Below are 20860 nucleotides of genomic sequence, written 5' to 3'. Positions count from 1 at the left end.
ATATTCAGCTGGGAATGACTAAAACAGTAAATAAACACAAGACATATATATACTCTATTAGCCACAACACAACGAGGCTTATTTTTAATATGCCACAAATTAATCCCGCATAACAAACACCTCCCCCCTCCCGTCCATATAACCCGCCAATACAACTCAAACACCTGCACAACACACTCAATCCCACAGCCCAAAGTACCGTTCACCTCCCCAAAGTTCATACGGCACATATATTTCCCCAAAGTTACGTACGTGACATGCACATAGCGGCACACACGTAGGGGCTACCGATCAAATGTTTGGAAGCCGCAGCTGCATGCGTATTCACGGTACCGCTTCTGCGCATCCAACTCAAAGTCCTCCTGGTAAGAGTCTCTGTTGTCCCAGTTCTCCACAGGCCAATGGTAAAGCTTGACTGTCATCTTCCGGGAATGTAAACAATGAAACACCGGCTGTGTTTGTGTTGCTGCAGTCGGCCGCAATACACCGCTTCCCACCTACAGCTTTCTTCTTTGCTGTCTCCATTGTTCATTGAACAAATTGCAAAAGATTCACCAACACAGATGTCCAGAATACTGTGGAATTTTGCGATGAAAACAGACGACTTAATAGCTGGCCACCATGCTGTCCCAAAATGTCCTCTACAATCCGTGACGTCACGCGCTGACGTCATCATACCGAAACGTTTTCAGCAGGATATTTCGCGCAAAATTTAAAATTGCACTTTAGTAAGCTAACCCGGCCGTATTGGCATGTGTTGCAATGTTAAGATTTCATCATTGATGTATAAACTATCAGACTGCGTGGTCGGTAGTAGTGGGTTTCAGTAGGCCTTGAAAGACCCCTGACAGACTACATCAGCTTGGAAAACGAGATACATCAAAATGACCCCTGCTACCTTTTGATTGTGTGCGGCCCTCAGTGGGAAAAGTTTGGCCCCCCCTGGTGTGTAGTTTTACAGGAAATATAGTAGTAATAGTGGGACGAGCTCACACAGGAACTCCCGACAGGTCCTTAACTTGCCCTTTGTCTTATCCAAAATCCTTAAATCAACTTTGTTTCCTAATCCCTGCCACCTTCACTATATTTACAACTTCTTAAGGAAACTTGGAGATCCACCAATGAGATCAAGTGGATCAATTACTGACTGAGGAGCAGGTCAGAAGCCTTTGTGTCGTCGGCGTGGTGACCACGGGAGGAATCCCTTCCAAAACAGGAAAGCCTGCCATTCACGGGGATATCAGCGCTTTGATGAGTCAGCATGTGCCGTGAGAGTCCTTTTCCTGCCGTGTTTCCTCTTTGACTTTTTCCCTCTTTTTGTTCTGGGTCACGACTGCTTTCCTGCCTGTTTTTTTTTTTTTTTTTTTTTAAACCGCAGGTGCAATGTCGGCCGATCTGTCCAGATGTCTGCAAAGTCGCCGCAGCACCATCAACTGCCTGTCCAAGGGTGGCCGGGACAAAAAGAGCTTTCCCTTTTCTCAGCAGGACGCGGTGAAAGCGTGGAGCTCTCTGGAGAACCTGGACGGGCCCGAGTGCCCCGCAGGTGAGGAGAAACCCAAACCGCACGACGTCACGGTCAACATTGGCGGGAAGGTTTTCCACATCCCCAAAAAGTGTGCCATGAACTACCCTCACACCCGTATCGGCTCGCTGGCTGCCTGCGCAGACCGAAGCCGCCTCTCCGCCCTCTGCGACGACTACTCCGTCAAAAAGGACGAGTTCTTCTTTGACCGCGACCCCGCCTTTTTCCACCACATCTGCCATTTCTACGCCAGTGGCGAGCTATGGGTCATCCGGGAAATGTGTCCGATCCACTTCGAGGAGGAAATGGCCTACTGGGGCCTGAGCCTGAAGGACACCAAGCGCTGCTGCTGGATGGTGTTTGAGGAAAAGGTGGACGAGATGAGGGACAACCTGAAGGTGGAGAGGGAACTCATGGCCGAGATCGAGGTGAAGTACGACGACGAGTTATTTGCCGACATGGCGTTCGGGAGCGTACGGAGGACCTTGTGGAACATCGTGGAGAACCCCTACTCGTCGACCCCGGCTAAGGCGTTCAGCGTCTTCTCTAACCTCTTTGTCCTCTTCTCCATAGTGGCGATGTCTCTCAACACCGTAGAGGAGCTCCAGAACTACCAAGTCTGCGGCAAAACCTACATGGAGTGGGTGGAGATCTTCACCATTGTGTTCTTCGCGTGCGAGTACCTCATCCGCCTCGCCACCACTCCCAACGTCAAACTGTTTTTGAAGAGCGGACTCAACTTTGTGGACATGGTGGCCGTCATGCCTTATTTTGTCCAGATCGTACTGGAAGCCGCCGTGGGCGGCGAGGGCGGGAACGCGCAGGAGGACCTCAGGACGCTGGCCAGCGTCAGCAAGTTCAGCCACGTCCTGAAAGTAGTCAAACTGCTGAGGATATTCCGCATCTTAAAACTGGCCCGCCACTCCACCGGCATGAGGGCGTTCGGCTTCACCCTGCGCCAGTGCTACCAGCAGGCCTCTTGCATATTGCTCTTCATCGCCATGGGGATCTTCACTTTCTCCGCTCTCCTGCATTCCGCTGAGAGGGAGACCGAGGGCTCTCCCATCAGCAGCATTCCTTACGCCTGGTGGTGGGCTGCGGTAAGTGTGCACTGCAAAAACTGAAATCTAAGTAAGACATACTTGCCAACCCTCCCGAATTTTCCGGGAGACTCCCGAAATTCAGCTCCTCTCCCGAAAACCTCCCTGGACAAATATTCTCCCGAAAATCTCCCTATTGATGGGAGGACAACAGGGTGACAAGAACTAAATCATCCAGAGTAGAGATACATTGTATTATTATGTTTATCTTACCTAAAAATAAATATATTTATTTAATAAAAAAAATTAAAAAAAATAAATACATTTTTACTAATTTTTGCTAAAAATTAATTGTATTTTTATTTGTATTTTTTCTGACTCCTTATTACATCCAGCCATAGAATTATACATTAAAATAGACATATTTGAAATAATTAATTTTAAATTATCATAATAATTAATTTTAAATGACCATACTTAAGTATTAAAATAATTGCTTGTTTATCAAAAACTTTAGCATTTTATTCATTACATTTTGAAGCTCTCAGAAGCCAAGTTATGTTATATTCCTTAACATTTATTTATGCAAGTTTGAAGTATCAATTATCTAAACACAGTTTTGTTTGCATATTTTCAGGATAGATATATATATATATATATATATATGTGTATGAAATACTTGACTTGGTGAATTCTGGCTGTCAATATACTCCTCCCCTCTTAACCACGCCCCCATCCCCCACCTCCCGAAATCGGAGGTCTCAAGGTTGGCAAGTATGAAGTAAGATGAAATATCTCAAATAAGGGTGATATTTGCTTATTTTCTGTCTGATAAGATAATTCTTCTCTCTAAGCAGATTTTATGTTAGAGTGTTTTACTTGTTTTAAGTGTTTGGTCCTAAATGATCTCAGTAAGATATTACAGCTTGTTGCTGAGATTTGATGACCTATATTGAGTAAAACATGCTTGAAACTAGAATATCAACTGTTGCAAAGCTGTGTCATCTACACTCACAAGTATAAAACTACTTTTTCATAGTAATAATTTCTTATTTCAAGCATGAAATAAAAAAATCATGACTTTGACACAATTGTAATTAAAACAGATGACAGCCAAATGGACTTTGTTGTTTTATTTTCAATGAAACAAGAGAAAACACGTACTCACATAGAAGTACAGTTGTCACAGTTCAGCAAACTGACAGTTAATATTTAAACATTTAACATGTGACATTTCAAACAATTTTGAACAGAAATAGTTCATGCACAAATATACAAACCCCGTTTCCATATGAGTTGGGAAATTGTGTTAGATGTAAATATAAACGGAATACAATGATTTGCAAATCCTTTTCAACCCATATTCAGTTGAATATGCTACAAAGACAACATATTTGATGTTCAAACTGATAAACATTTTTTTTTTTTTGCAAATAATCATTAACTTTAGAATTTGATGCCAGCAACACGTGACAAAGAAGTTGGGAAAGGTGGCAATAAATACTGATAAAGTTGAGGAATGCTCATCAAACACTTATTTGGAACATCCCACAGGTGTGCAGGCTAATTGGCAACAGGTGGGTGCCATGATTGGGTATAAAAACAGCTTCCCAAAAAATGCTCAGTCTTTCACAAGAAAGGATGGGGCGAGGTACACCCCTTTGTCCACAACTGCGTGAGCAAATAGTCAAACAGTTTAAGAACAACGTTTCTCAAAGTGCAATTGCAAGAAATTTAGGGATTTCAACATCTACGGTCCATAATATCATCAAAAGGTTTAGAGAATCTGGAGAAATCACTCCACGTAAGCGGCATGGCCGGAAACCAACATTGAATGACCGTGACCTTCGATCTCTCAGACGGCACTGTATCAAAAACCGACATCAATCTCTAAAGGATATCACCACATGGGCTCAGGAAGACTTCAGAAAACCACTGTCACTAAATACAGTTGGTCGCTACATCTGTAAGTGCAAGTTAAAGCTTTACTATGCAACGCGAAAGCCATTTATCAACAACATCCAGAAACGCCGCCGGCTTCTCTGGGCCCGAGATCATCTAAGATGGACTCATGCAAAGTGGAAAAGTGTTCTGTGGTCTGACAAGTCCACATTTACAATTGTTTTTGGAAATATTCGACATCGTGTCATCCGGACCAAAGGGGAAGCGAACCATCCAGACTGTTATCGACGCAAAGTTCAAAAGCCAGTATCTGTGATGGTATGGGGGTGCATTAGTGCCTTAGGCATGGGTAACTTACACATCTGTGAAGGTACCATTAATGCTGAAAGGTACATACAGGTTTTGGAACAACATATGCTGCCATCTAAGCGCTGTCTTTTTCATAGACGCCCCTGCTTATTTCAGCAAGACAATGCCAAGCCACATTCAGCACGTGTTACAACAGCGTGGCTTCGTAAAAAAAAGAGTGCAGGTACTTTCCTGGACCGCCTGCATTCCAGACCTGTCTCCCATCGAATATGTGTGGCGCATTATGAAGCGTAAAATACGACAGCGGATACCCCGAACTGTTGAACGATTGAAGCTCTACATTAAACAAGAATGGGAAAGAATTCCACTTTCAAATTTTCAACAATTAGGTTCCTCAGTTCCCAATCATTTATTGAGTGTTGTTAAAAGAAAAGGTGATGTAACACAGTGGTGAACATGCCCTTTCCCAACTACCATGAAATTCTAAGTTAACGATTATTTGCAAAAAAAAAAAAAAGTTTGAGTTTGAACATCAAATATGTTGTCTTTGTAGTGCATTCAATTGAATATGGGTTGAAAAGGATTTGCAAATCATTGTATTCCTTTTATATTTACATCTAACACAATTTCCCAACTCGTATGGAAATGGGGTTTGTATATATATATATATATATATATATATATATATATATATATACATACATACATCCTTGCGCACTAATGACTGAAAGAGCACACACTTGGCGCGATGATGTCATGTTATGGATGGGAAAATGCATTTTTATGATTTGCTTGAGCGGCTAGTAGACCCCGAGAGTAACAAGCGGTTGCCTTGTTGCCTTTCCATTAAGAACAATAAATTAGTTTTTAGTATAAGTTTGCTGGTTTCAAGAAATGTAATGATGAGTGCATATCATTATGTCAAGATAATGGCACTAGCATTTACTTCATTTAAGAATATTTTTCAACATATTGAGAAAATGTTCTCATATTTGTTTTTTCTACCAAGAAAAGTGCACTTGTTATTAGTGAGAATATACTTATTTTAAGGTATTTTTGGGTTAATTGAGATTAGCTAACTTTACTTGTTTTGGAAAGTCTTAACAAGCCAAATTTTCTTGTTCTATTGGCAGATAATTTTGCTTAGTTTAAGTAAAATACCCCTCATTTTTGTTTTTGTTTTTCTTGTTTTTGAACACTGACTTTTTGCAGTGTGGTCTCCGAACCACCCGGACAAGGGGCTTCTCGTTTCTAGGCTACCTGGGCGTTGGTCAGCCAAAGCAGCAGAACACTCTTGTCCGTACACCGATATCGGCATAAAAATATATATTTTGGGGCCGATAATGATACCGATTTTCTTGGATTGATGACCTTCGCGGTACCGGAAGACCCGATCGGTACCACGTCACTTCTTGTGTACGGCAGTTTTGTTCGTGCACGCCCACTGTTACCTTGGTTTTCGTTTCTCTTACCAGAATCTTTGTCTCAGTAACAATGTCATATAAAAGATTACATACAAAACAAACGGTATTCAAGAATACAGTAACTATTTTGAAACCGTACGGATCGGAACAGAAACCCAAACGATGTGTTGAATGGCAAAGAAATCCATCTTTTTCCACTGAGAAAAGTCTACTTTTTTGTTTGGCCCCAGATACAGATTTAAGTTAATCGCCTCGTTTACAAAAATCAACATTTAAAAAAGAAATTAAGCGATGCACTGCAAAAAGTCAGTGTTCAAAAACAAGAAAAAAAGAAAAACAATGTGGGGTATTTTATTTGAACTAAGCAAAATTATCTGCCAATAGAACAAGAAAATTTGGCTTGTCAAGACTTTCCAAAACAATTAAAATTAGCTAACCTCAATGAACCCAAAAATACCTTAAAACAAGCATATTCTCACTAATAACAACTGTACTACTATATGAGTACGTATTTTCTATTGTTTCATTGAAAATAAAACAGCAAAGTCCATTTGGCTGTCATCTGTTTTAGTTATGAGACAATTGTGTCACAGTCATGATTGTTTTTTTCATGCTTGAAATAAGAATATATTACTTTAAAAAAGTCGTTTTATACCTGTGAGTGTTAATGACACAGCTTTGCAACAGTTGATATTCTAGTTTCAAGCATGTTTTACTCAATATAGGTCATCAAATCTCAGCAACAAGCTGTAATATCTTACTGAGATCATTAAGGACCAAAACCCTTAAAACAAGTAAAACACTCCAACATAAAATCTGCTTAGTGAGAAGAATTATCTTATCATACAGAAAATAAGCAAATATTAGCCTTATTTGAGATATTTAATCTTACTTAGATTTCAGTTTTTGCAGTGTGGGAGTCGGTGGTGTGGTGACCTATTGTTAATTTTCATATTCTTGTTCTCCTTTACTACTAGGCAATCTTTTTTTTAATTGAAAAAAATAAAAAATAAACCATCGATAAAGTGAGATACGAGATTAATTGGTTCTGTGACACAGCTTATACCCGTCATCCATTGAATTGATTGATTGACTGAAACTTTATTAGTAGATTGCACAGTACAGTACATATTCCGTACAATTGACCACTAAATGGTAACACCCGAATAAGTTTTTCAACTTTGTTTAAGTCGTGGTCCACGTTAATCAATTCATGGTAATCATTTTAATCGGTGCTTGGCCCCCCTAAGACGATACAATTTTAACATGTAACATGCCTTATAAAAAGGAAAACTAACTTTTAGATAAGGAAATTATTCATAAAAACAACACAATAGAACAGTGGTTCTCAAACTTTTTTCCACCAAGTACCACCTCAGAAAAAAGTTGTCTCTCCAAGTACCACCATAATGACCAACATTAACGTACACTAGCGTAGTAGGCCTAAGTATTCACTAAAAACAGAGGAAAGGTTTTTACTTGAATATATACTTTGGCCACTGTAACATTACACACAGTTTGAACAGTAACACTGTGTTTGAATATAAGATAATAAAACACTGTACTTTAATCAAGTGATTCTTTGGCCATCGCATTGTAAATATGCAATTTGCTATGACTGTAAAGCGCTGGTTATGCGAGGGGGGAGCCCATGCATGTACCAGTATGGGTTGATATTAGTTCTGCAACAACTAATCGATTAAATCGATTAAAATCGATTATCAAAATAGTTGGCGATTAATTTAGTCATCGATTTGTTGGATCTATGCTATGCGCATGCGCAGAGGCAATTTTTTTTTAATTTAAAAAATATATATATTTTATTTTTATTTTTATATAAAAATATGCATACCACAATTTGAGAATCACTGCAATACAATGGGGTCATAGAGGTCGGGTGCGATGTGAGCTGGGCGGAAGCCGAAGGCAGGGCACTTGGCGGTCCGATCCTCGGCTACAGAAGCTAGCTCTTGGGACGTGGAACGTCACCTCGCTGGGGGGGAAGGAGCCTGAGCTAGTGCGTGAGGTGGAGAAGTTCCGGCTAGATATAGTCGGACTCACTTCGACGCACAGCAAGGGCTCTGGAACCAGTTCTCTTGACAGGGGCTGGACTCTCTTCCACTCTGGCGTTGCCAGCAATGAGAGGCGACGGGCTGGGGTGGCAATTCTTGTTTCCCCTCGGCTCAAAGCCTGCACGTTGGAGTTCAACCCGGTGGACGAGAGGGTAGCCTCCCTCCGCCTTCGGGTGGGGGGACGGGTCCTGACTGTTGTTTGCGCTTACGCGCCAAACAGCAGTTCAGATTACCCACCCTTTTTGGATTCACTCGAGGGAGTACTGGAGAGTGCTCCCCCGGGTGATTCCCTCGTTCTACTGGGGGACTTCAACGCTCATGTTGGCAACGACAGTGAAACCTGGAGAGGCGTGATTGGGAAGAATGGCCGCCCGGATCTGAACCCGAGTGGTGTTTTGTTATTGGACTTTTGTGCTCGTCACGGATTGTCAATAACAAACACCATGTTCAAACATAAGGGTGTCCATATGTGCACTTGGCACCAGGACACCCTAGGCCGCAGTTCCATGATCGACTTTGTAGTTGTGTCATCGGATTTGCGGCCTCATGTTTTGGACACTCGGGTGAAGAGAGGGGCGGAGCTTTCTACCGATCACCACCTGGTGGTGAGTTGGCTGCGATGGTGGGGGAGGATGCCGGACAGACCTGGCAGGCCCAAACGCATTGTGAGGGTTTGCTGGGAACGTCTAGCAGAGTCTCCTGTCAGAGAGAGTTTCAATTCCCACCTCCGGAAGAACTTTGAACATGTCACGAGGGAGGCGCTGGACATTGAGTCCGAGTGGACGATGTTCCGTACCTCTGTTGTCGGGGCGGCCGATTGGAGCTGTGGCCGCAGGGTAGTTGGTGCCTGTCGTGGCGGTAATCCTAGAACCCGTTGGTGGACACCGGCGGTGAGGGATGCCGTCAAGCTGAAGAAGGAGTCCTATCGGGTTCTTTTGGCTCATGGGACTCCTGACGCAGCAGACAGGTACCGACAGGCCAAGCGGTGTGCGGCTTCAGCGGTCGCGGAGGCAAAAACTCGGACATGGGAGGAGTTCGGTGAGGCCATGGAAAAAGACTTCCGGACGGCTTCGAAGCAATTCTGGACCACCATCCGCCGCCTCAGGAATGGGAAGCAGTGCAGTGTCAACACCGTGTATGGTGGGGATGGTGCTCTGTTGACCTCGACTGCGGATGTTGTGGATCGGTGGAGAGAATACTTCGAAGACCTCCTCAATCCTACCAGCACGTCTTCCTATGAGGAAGCAGGGCCTGGGGAATCTGTGGTGGGCTCTCCTATTTCTGGGGCTGAGGTTGCCGAGGTAGTTAAAAAGCTCCTCGGTGGCAAGGCCCCGGGGGTGGATGAGATCCGCCCGGAGTTCCTTAAGGCTCTGGATGTTGTGGGGCTGTCTTGGTTGACAAGACTCTGCAACATCGCGTGGACATCGGGGGCGGTACCTCTGGATTGGCAGACCGGGGTGGTGGTTCCTCTCTTTAAGAAGGGGAACCGGAGGGTGTGTTCCAACTATCGTGGGATCACACTCCTCAGCCTTCCCGGTAAGGTCTATTCAGGTGTACTGGAGAGGAGGCTACGCCGGATAGTCGAACCTCGGATTCAGGAGGAACAGTGTGGTTTTCGTCCTGGTCGTGGAACTGTGGACCAGCTCTATACTCTCGGCAGGGTCCTTGAGGGTGCATGGGAGTTTGCCCAACCAGTCTACATGTGCTTTGTGGACTTGGAGAAGGCATTCGACCGTGTACCCCGGGAAGTCCTGTGGGGAGTGCTCAGAGAGTATGGGGTAACGGACTGTCTTATTGTGGCGGTTCGCTCCCTGTATAATCGGTGTCAGAGCTTGGTCCGCATTGCCGGCAGTAAGTCGGACACGTTTCCAGTGAGGGTTGGACTCCGCCAGGGCTGCCCTTTGTCACCGATTCTGTTCATAACCTTTATGGACAGAATTTCTAGGCGCAGTCAGGGCGTTGAGGGTATCTGGTTTGGTGGCTGCAGGATTAGGTCTCTGCTTTTTGCAGATGATGTGGTCCTGATGGCTTCATCTGGCCAAGATCTTCAGCTCTCACTGGATCGGTTCGCAGCCGAGTGTGAAGCGACTGGGATGAGAATCAGCACCTCCAAATCCGAGTCCATGGTTCTCGCCCGGAAAAGGGTGGAGTGCCATCTCCGGGTTGGGGAGGAGATCTTGCCCCAAGTGGAGGAGTTCAAGTACCTCGGAGTCTTGTTCACGAGTGAGGGAAGAGTGGATCGTGAGATCGACAGGCGGATCGGTGCGGCATCTTCAGTAATGCGGACGCTGTATCGATCCGTTGTGGTGAAGAAGGAGCTGAGCCAGAAGGCAAAGCTCTCGATTTACCGGTCGATCTACGTTCCCATCCTCACCTATGGTCATGAGCTTTGGGTCATGACCGAAAGGACAAGATCACGGGTACAAGCGGCCGAAATGAGTTTCCTCCGCCGGGTGGCGGGGCTCTCCCTTAGAGATAGGGTGAGAAGCTCTGCCATCCGGGGGGAGCTCAAAGTAAAGCCGCTGCTCCTCCATATCGAGAGGAGCCAGATGAGGTGGTTCGGGCATCTGGTCAGGATGCCACCCGAACGCCTCCCTCGGGAGGTGTTTCGGGCACGTCCGACCGGTAGGAGGCCACGGGGAAGACCCAGGACACGTTGGGAAGACTATGTCTCCCGGCTGGCCTGGGAACGCCTCGGGATCCACCGGGAGGAGCTGGACGAAGTGGCTGGGGAGAGGGAAGTCTGGGCTTCCCTGCTTAGGCTGCTGCCCCCGCGACCCGACCTCGGATAAGCGGAAGAAGATGGATAGATGGATGCAATACAATGTAGTAAAAAAAAAAAAATCAGTTTTTTGAAGTAATGTAATAATAAACAGCATTTACCTTGGAGAGTGGACTACTACGGTATCTCCTTCGAGCTTCTTCTTTGTCAAACACGCCATCAGCAGCTTTCTCACATTGTCATTTTTTATATGATTCTAACGTCCTTGGCTGGCGTTGACTCATTTTGTGACAGTATGATGCAGACTAGCAATGCTACACTCATCAGCACTGTCCCTCACACTCACTTTCTACCAAATTGTCAAATAATGTCCATCTCTCGCTAAAAACTACTTGTCGATTAATAAGACACTGGATGTTTTGGTCGGATCTTATTGGGTTGACTGTGACGTTACTCCAACCGGCAATGAGGAGGCTCGGAACCCAAACTTTCGCTCTCTACGTAAAAACGTGGCGATCCACCGAGAGACAGCTCGTACCCCGAAAAACTCATGAACTGAGGCACTCATACAATAAAAAAATAAAAAAATACAGCCGTCCCTCGTGATAACGAGGGACGGCTGTATTTTCAAGTTTGGCCATCGCATTGTAAATATGCAATTTGCAATGACTGTAAAGCGCTGGTTATGCGAGGGCGGAGCCCATGCATGTACCAGTATGGGTTGATATTAGGGCTGCAACAACTAATCGATTAAATCGATTATAAAAATAGTTGGCAATTAATTTAGTCATCGATTTGTTGGATTTATGCTATGCGCATGCGCAGAGGTAATTTAAAAATAAATTAAAAAAATAAATAAATAAATTAAAATATATATATTTTTTTATAAACCTTTATTTATAAACTGCAACATGTACAAACAACTGAGAAACAATAATCAAAATAAGTATGGTGCCAGTATGCTGTTTTTTCCCCCAATAAAATACTGGAAAGGATAGAAATGTAGTTTGTCTCTTTTATCCGATTATTAATAGATTCATCGAAGTAATAATCGACAGATTAATCGATTATCTAATTATTGGTTAGTTGCAGCCCTAGTTGATATCGGTCTCAGAAATGAAGCGACGGACAGCATCCGTATGTCAGTCATATCAGTAAGAAAGCCAATATTGACTTTCCCTGTTCTATAGAGCAGTGGTTCTGAAATGGGGGGGATACGCGTACCCCTGGGGGTACTTGAAGGTATGCCAAGGGGTACGTGAGATTTTTTTTTAAATATTCTAAAAATAGCAACAATTAAAAAATCCTTTATAAATATAAATAAAAACCTATCTTTTTTTCCAAATAGTTCAAGAAAGACCACTACAAATGAGTAATATTTTGCACTGTTATCCAATTTAATAAATCAGAAACTGATGACATAGTGCTGTATTTTACTTCTTTATTTATTTTTTCAACCAAAAATGCTTTGCTCTGATTAGGAGGAACTTGAATTAAAAACATTTTCACAGGGGGTACATCACTGAAAAAATGGTTGAGAACCACTGCTCTAGAGGATGTTTGACTTGTGCCTTTTACAGTTGGTTCTTTAGAAACATAAGAACCCTCCTATTATATAGATCAGTGTTTTTCAACCACTGTGCCACGGCACACTAATTTGCCGTGAGATACAGTCTGGTGTGCCGTGTGAGATGATCTAATTTCACATATTTGGGTTAAAAACATTTTTTGCAAACCAGTAATTAGGGATGTCCGATAATGGCTTTTTTCCGATATTCCGATATTGTCCAACTCTTTAATTACCGATACCGATATCAACCGATATATACAGTCGTGGAATTAACACATTATTATGCCTTATTTGGACAACCAGGTATGGTGAAGATAAGGTACTTTTAAAAAATGTTTATAAAATAAAATAAGTTAAATAAATTAAAAACATTTTCTTGAATAAAAAAGAAAGTAAAACAATATAAAAACAGTTACATAGAAACTAGTAATTAATGAAAATGAGTAAAATTAACTGTTAAAGGTTAGTACTATTAGTGGACTAGCAGCACGCACAATCATGTGTGCTTACGGACTGTATCCCTTGCAGACTGTATTGATATATATTGATATATAATGTAGGGACCAGAATATTAATAACAGAAAGAAACAACCCTTTTGTGTAAATGGGGGAGGGAGGTTTTTTGGGTTGGTGTACTAATTGTAAGTGTATCTTGTGTTTTTTATGTTGATTTAATAAAAATAAAATAAAAATTAAAAAAAACGATACCGATAATAAAAAAAAACGATACCGATAATTTCCGATATTACATTTTAACACATTTATCGGACATCTCTACCAGTAAATATAGTCTGCAAATGATGTGTTGTTGTTGGATGTATAGAGCTCGGCAGAGTAACTGTGTAATACTCTTCCATATCAGTAGGTGGCAGCCGGTAGCTAATTGCTTTGTAAATGCAGGTAAAAAGGTGTCTTGTGCTTAAACCAAAAATAAACAAAAGGTGAGTGCCCTGAAGAAAAGGCATTGAAGCTTAGGGAAGGCTATGCAGAACGAAACTAAAACTGAACTGACTACAAAGTAAACAAAAACAAAATGCTGGACGACAGCAAAGACTTACTGTGGAGCAAAGACGGCCGTCCACAATGTACATCCAAACATGACATGACAATCAACAATGTCCCCACAAAGAAGGATAAAAACAACTGAAATATTCTTGATTGCTAAAACAAAGTAGATGCGGGAAATATAAGACATGAAACTGCTACAGGAAAACACCAACAAAAGAGAAAAAGACACCAAAATAGGAGCGCAAGACAAGAACTAAAACGCTACACACAGGAAAACAGCAAAAAATTCCAAATAAGTCAGGGTGTGATGTGACAGGTGGTGACAGTACACCTACTTTGAGACGAGAGCTATAGTGATGCATGCTTGGTTATGCTTTAAAGTCATATCCAATTGTGACAATGACTTAACTGTCAACTGAGTTTATGATTTTTGCTGGTGGTGTGCCTCCGGATTTTTTCAACGCAAAAAATGTGCCTTGGCTCAAAAAAGGTTGAAAAGCACTGATATATATGATCTTTAATTAGTGTAAAATATGATTGTATGGCCCCTATACAAATAAGATCAACTACTACTAACCTGGTACAGTTGTGTGTAGTTTTGTGTATCTAATCCATGTAGACCTTTTTGGCCCTGCAGCCCGTTTGAATTGTTTGTCAGCATATTCTAAAAATCACATATTATATTCATTAATGTCACCTCTAAAACAAAGCTCAGATATAGCTTAATATATACACTATTGACATACCTTAGATTAATTTCAGCATCTTTAAATGCACAAAATCTATCTTTTGTTTTTTTAGTATGTGGCCCTTGGTAGAAAAGGTTTGGTGATGTAGTGAAGTATGGAAGTCCAAAAGTGACAAAGTTAAATACATCTAAAAAAACAATTACTTAATTGTGTCATTTATATAACTGAAATGAAATACATAAATGTCTAATTAAATGTGTCATTAATAACAATACATTTTTATTAATTAATGATTTATTTTTGTATCTCACGATTTAATTACTGATTTAATCTCTTAAGGGTTTATTAATGACACATTTAAATATTTGTTTTTAGATTTATTACTTTATTTAATGACAATGAATTGTCAAGTGCCAAATGGAACAACATTAAGTTGATAGATAAATACATTTTTAAATAATTAATTGAATGAATAATTATTTAAATTATGAATTAATTAAATCATAAAATAATAGAATTATAAATTAATATTTGATTAATTAATTAGATACTTAAATCATATTGTATTTGACATTTAATAAATTAATTATGTATTTAATTCAAATTCGAATTACTTAATGACACATGCGTGATTATTTTTAAATATATTTAATTTTGTCCCATTTGGTCCTCTGACAGAAACTGCCTGTTAAAGGGCAAACAATTAAAAAAAAAAAAAAATTAGAAGGTGATTTAATGAACAAAGTGTAGAAATAAAATGAAACAAAAAAAAAAACCCAGCAAAAATAGGTGAAAAAGGCACAACGTCTTTCAATATTTATAAAACATTTTTTAGCCTTTTTACAAAACAAAGAGGGGAAAAAAGCAAGGTCAAGCTACAAATGGAATTCTTTGTTTGGACAATTTTTGCAGAATGATACATTGTGTTTTGCGTAATGTTCGGCCGTATGGTAGCCGAGACAATACGCAATAAACAGGACTAAATTTAGGCTTTTTTTCACTCGTAGGAAAACCGAGGTTTACATCGTGTTAAGGACTTTTCAAGCAAGTGATTCTTATCACACAAGATAATCACTATTTTGACTAGGAAATGTAATTAGTGACTTCTGACGCGTTTAAATCGCTACTTTCTGAGTAGGTAACAATAAATGTACTCTTTACTTCCTTAGGTCAGCATTTCCACTGTGGGCTATGGGGATGTGGTTCCTGTGACCATCCTGGGCCGCATCGTAGCTTTTGGCTGCATCTCGTTTGGAATCATCCTGAACGGAATGCCCATCTCCTTCCTCTTTAACAAGTTCTCCGATTACTACGCCAAGCTGAAGACGCAGGAGTACAAGACTATCTCGGTCCAACGCCGCCTGCAGCTCAAGAGGCGCCTCCGGCACAGAATAGACACGCGTTTTGGTCCCGCGGTGGAAGACAACGGTCATTCCCAAGCCTCCGCTGACATTCCTCATCCCACAGACCTCGCCGAGTCATAAAATACTTGAGATTTTAACTATCAGTGCCTGCACATTTCCCCTGGAAACTGCCGTATTTTGCCCCTCTTTCCCGCTTAGTTCCCTGTAATTTTCCCGTGCAGTAGGGAAGGGATTCATACGGCCCCATTCCTGGGTGGACCTCGCGTGAGAGGAAGAGAGGGGGGTAATCATTTTGCAACGCAGTCTGCTGAAAATGATCGAAAGCGCCACTCTGCGTCACGCTAAATTGGGATTGCCACAAAACACATTTTAAGAAATTCAATACCCTACTGCCATCTGGAGGCTAAAGTAGGTTGTGCACGCCCCAAATTCATCAATCAATCAATCAATCAATGTCTATTTATATAGCCCTAAATCACAAGTGTCTCAAAGGGCTGCACAAGCCACAACGACATCCTCGGTTCAGATCCCACATCAGGGCAAGGAAAAACTCAACCCAGTGGGATGACAATGAGAAACCTTGGAGAGGACCCCAGATTTGGGCGACGCCCTCTAGGGCGACCAGTACAATGGACATCGAGTGGATCTAGCATAATATTGTGAAAGTCCAGTCCATAGTGGATCTAACATAATAGTGAGAGTCCAGTCCATAGTGGATCTAACATAATAGTGAGAGTCCAGTCCATAGTGGATCTAACATAATAGTGAGAGTACAGTCCATAGTGGATCTAACATAATAGTGAAAGTCCAGTCCATAGTGGATCTAACATAATAGTGAGAGTCCAGTCCATCGTGGATCTAACATAATAGTGAGAGTCCAGTCCATAGTGGATCTAACATAATAGTAAGAGTCCAGTCCTTAGTGGATCCAACATAATAGTGAGAGTCCAGTCCATAGTGGATCTAACATAATAGTGAGAGTCCAGTCCATAGTGGATCCAACATAATAGTGAGAGACTCTCACTATTATGTTAGGTCCATAGTGGATCTAACATAATAGTGAGAGACTCTCACTATTATGTTAGATCCACTATGGACTGGATCTAACATAATAGTGAGAGTCCAGTCCATAGTGGGGCCAGCAGGAGACCATCCCGAGCGGAGACAGGTCAGCAGTGTAGAGATGTCCCCAACTGATGCACAGTCGAGCGGTCCACCCCCGGGTCCCGACTCTGGACAGCCAGCACTTTATCCGTGGCCACCGGACCTGTGCCTCCCCTCCCTGTCTCTCTCTCCACGAGGGAGAGGGGGGGCAGGGCAGTTTCATCACGTTTCATGTGTCAGGTAAACCGCGACGAATGGGGCCATGTGAATGCCCTTCCTACTGTTATTAATGAAATCCGTGTTTGTTTGAGGCCACACCAATCTGCGAGGACAACGGTGCAGCGCATTGGTAGGAGTACTGCAATAAGGATGCCACGGTCCCTTTTATTTTCCACAAAGACAATCCTCAATTCCGACTGCAAAAAATGTATAGTACCGTATTTTTCGGATTATAAGTCGCTCCGGAGTATAAATCGCACCGGCCGAAAATGCATAATAAAGAAGGAAAAAAAACATATATAAGTCGCACTAGAGCAGTGGTTCTTAACCTTGTTGGAGGTACCAAACCCCACCAGTTTCATATGCGCATTCACCGAACCCAAATCGTAATCATAAATACATAAATGATGTTGTTATATTAAAGAAATACTAATAAAGATATATTTTACAAACAGAAAGTTACAGGAATGTACACATAATCCCATGTTTACATCTCATTGTGCAACATGTGAATGTTTTAGTGGGAACTAAATGCGATATCTGAAAGGGGTACACATTATTTCCAAAGTAGGACCCCCCACCCAGACATATAATACTAATACACAGCTCATGAAAAACAATATGGTATAGTCATTGTAAGTGGTCCAAAACACTTATATTAGAAAATAATCTCATGGAAATGACTGCTGTCATTTGATTACAATAATAAAACAGTGAACTTGTTATTTAGTCTGGTTTGGGACAGGTGTGCTGCATGTATGACCACAGTTAAGAACGGTTAAGAATCACTGCACTAGAGTATAAGTCGCATTTTTTGGGGAAATGTATTTGATAAAATCCGACACCAAGAATAGACATTTGAAAGGCAATTTAAAGTAAATAAAGAATAGTGAACAACAGGCTGAATAAGTGTACGTTATATGACGCATAAATAACCAACTGAGAACGTGCCTGGTATGTTAACGTCTAGTCTTTTACGTGAATGAGATACATAATATTATTTGATATTTTACGGTAATATGTTAATAATTTCACACATAAGTCGCTCCAGAGTATAAGTCGCACCCCCGGCCAAACTATGATAAAAACGGCGACTTATAGTCAGAAAAATAGGATGCATCCCTATGAATATTAATTGTCAATTAGTCAGGCCAACATTAGTCATACTGAAAGTCCTGAGTTTTTTAATCTTTTAAGACAAAATATCTGCTATTTTCCTAGATTTGACATGTTGAGAAATCTCGCAGTGGATCCTGGTAAGCTAAAAATAATTGATATTAATAGGAATGGCATAATTGTAGGGAAAGAAAACTGGAGAGCCCGCTTGAATGTAACTATTATTGTTACATGCGGTCAGAAGTAAATACTGAAGTATTTACACTGTAAACCTTTTCATTGTTACTTTCTGGCTAATAACTATAACAGTAATATTCTTTACTTTTACAGCAACATTTACAGTAATGTATTGCAAAATATCTTTACAGCAATTTTGCTGTAACTGCAGAGCTGTGATTTTTGCGGTTAATTACAATAACGTTTTAAGTAAACACTTTAACTTCGCACCTGTAATTTTATAGTGAACTACTCTCTCGGTTTACTGGACAAGCGTGCGCAACTTGTCTACAGAACTCCGTAAAATCAGTTTGAATTTAAAGTAATTTCTTGTGATATTACACGATGATTTCAGTATTTGTAAAATAACACCTAGATGATGTGAAATCCTGGTATTTAAATACTGCCTGTTACTTACTGAGCAGGGTTTGGTGTGAGCTGTATTTTGAGAAGTTGAAGAAGGAGCATGCATAGTTTTGGACATAAAAGTCTTTATAGCTAAAAGCCTTCTTTCCCGCCATGCTTCTTGTTTCCTGTAAATTGTATTTTTTTCTTTTTTTTTAAAAACAACAAAAAAACTGGTAGAGGGAGATTAGAAATGGTTGTATTTTTTTCTTATTTTCTTGAAATGTTCCTTTGTTTTCAAATACATAACAGGCTGAAAGGGTTGTAATTATTCAACAAATGTATCCCAAACTTCAAAGGATATGAAAAGTACCAAAGAAAAATGGCAACTTTATTGCTATTTTTTTTTGATATGCGAAACTATTGGTAAAAAAAAAAAAAAAAAAAAGTCATTAAAAGTCGTAAAATTTAAACGCCACAATGTTTCTTCCAAAGAAAGACATGTGCGGAGAAGCAGGTTTTTTCTGGGGAAATTGTGTTTCCGGGGGCGCGTGCATTGGGTTGACAAAGCGTCCTCTGCGATCTTTTCCAGCCTTTTCAAGTGCAGGCGGACGTACAAAACCCAAAACCAGTGAAGTTGTAAATCATAATTAAAAACAGAATGCAATGATTTGCAAATCCTTTTCAACTTATATTCAATTGAATAAACTGCAAAGACAAGATATTTTAATGTTCGAACTGAGAAACTTTTTTTTTTTTGCAAATAATCATTAACTTAGAATTTAATAGCAGCAACACTTTGCAAAAAAGTTGGCATGTTCACCACTGTGTTACATGGCCTTTCCTTTGAACAACACTCAGTAAACGTTTGGGAACTGAGGAGACCAATTTTTTAAGATTTTCAGGTGGAATTCGTTCCCATTCTTGCTTGAGGTACAGCTTAAGTTGTTCAACAGTCCGGGGTCTCCGTTGTGGTATTTTAGGCTTCATAATATGCCACATATTTTCAATGGGAGACAGGTCTGGACTACAGGCAGGCCAGTCTAGTACTCGTACTCTTTTACTACAAAGCCACGCTGTTGTAACACGTGCAGAATGTGGCTTGGCATTGTCTGCTGAAATAAGCAGGGGCGTCCATGAAAAAGATGTTGCTTAGACGGCAACATCTGTTGTTCCAAAACTTGTATGTACCTTTCAGCATTAATGGTGCCTTCACAGATGTGTAAGTTACCCATGTCTTTGGTACTAATACACCCCCATACCATCACAGATTCTGGCTTTTCAACTTTGCGCCTACAACAATCCGGATGGTTCTTTTCCTTTTTGGTCCGGAGGACAAGACGTCCACAGTTTCCAAAAAACAATTTGAAATGTGGACTCGTCAGGCCACAGAACACTTTTCCACTTTGCATCAGTCCATCTTAGATGAGCTCGGGCCCAGCGAAGCCGGCTCCGTTTCTGGGTGTTGTTGATAAATGGCTTTTGCTTTGCATAGTAGAGTTTTAACTTGCACTTACAGATGTAGCGCAGACTGTAGTTACTGACAGTGGTTTTCTGAAGTGTTCCTGAGCCCATGTGGTGATATCCTTTACACATTGATGTCGCTTTTTGATGCAGTACCGCCTGAGGGATCGAAGGTCACAGGCATTCAATGTTGGTTTTCAGCCTCGCCGCTTACGTGCAGTGATTTCTCCAGATTCTCTTAACCCTTTGAGGATATTATGGACGGTAGATGGTAAAACCCCTAAATTCCTTGCAATAGTTCGTTAAAAAATGTTGTTCTTAAACAATTTGCTCACGCATTTGTTCACAAAGTGGTGACCCTCGCCCCGTCCTTGTTTGTGAATGACTGAGCATTTCATGGAAGCTGCTTTTATACCCAATCATGGCACCCACTTAGCCGGTTCACCTGTGCGATGTTCCGAATAAGTGTTTGATGAGCGTTCCTCAACTTGCTCAGTCTTCTTTGCTACTTGTGCCAGCTTTTTTGAAACATGTTGCAGACATCAAATTCCAAATGAGCTAATATTTGCAAAAATTAACAAAGTTTACCAGTTCGAATGTTAAGTATCTTGTCTTTGCAGTCTATTCAATTGAATATAGGTTGAAAAGGATTTGCAATTCATTGTATTCTGTTTTTATTTACCATTTACACCATACTTGCCAACCTTGAGACCGCCGATTTCGAGAGGTGGGGTGGGGCGTGGTTGGTGGTTAAGAGGGGAGGAGTATATTGAC

General features: G+C 41.2%; 1 protein-coding gene across 1 annotated transcript; it reads left to right on the top strand.

The window, feature by feature from the left end:
* The first annotated feature begins 936 nt into the window (after positions 1–936).
* On the top strand, positions 937–20860 carry LOC133616549 (potassium voltage-gated channel subfamily V member 2-like). The gene is made up of 3 exons (XM_061975956.2): positions 937–1268; positions 1379–2622; positions 15428–20860. Exons 1-3 carry the CDS (start codon positions 1262–1264, stop codon positions 15740–15742), a joined length of 1566 nt encoding a protein of 521 aa, XP_061831940.1. The 5' UTR covers positions 937–1261; the 3' UTR covers positions 15743–20860.

The sequence above is a fragment of the Nerophis lumbriciformis genome, linkage group LG14 (genome assembly GCF_033978685.3).
Source record: "Nerophis lumbriciformis linkage group LG14, RoL_Nlum_v2.1, whole genome shotgun sequence".
NCBI classification, from domain to species: domain Eukaryota; kingdom Metazoa; phylum Chordata; class Actinopteri; order Syngnathiformes; family Syngnathidae; genus Nerophis; species Nerophis lumbriciformis.
Note: the sequence above shows the minus strand (reverse complement) of the source record. Positions and strands in the feature narration are given on the sequence as shown.

Bases quoted from the DNA above. Each gene is read 5' to 3' on its own strand.
- LOC133616549 (XM_061975956.2), top strand. The intron at 2,623-15,427 runs GTAAGTGTGCAC...TTACTTCCTTAG, and splicing joins ACGCCTGGTGGTGGGCTGCG to GTCAGCATTTCCACTGTGGG.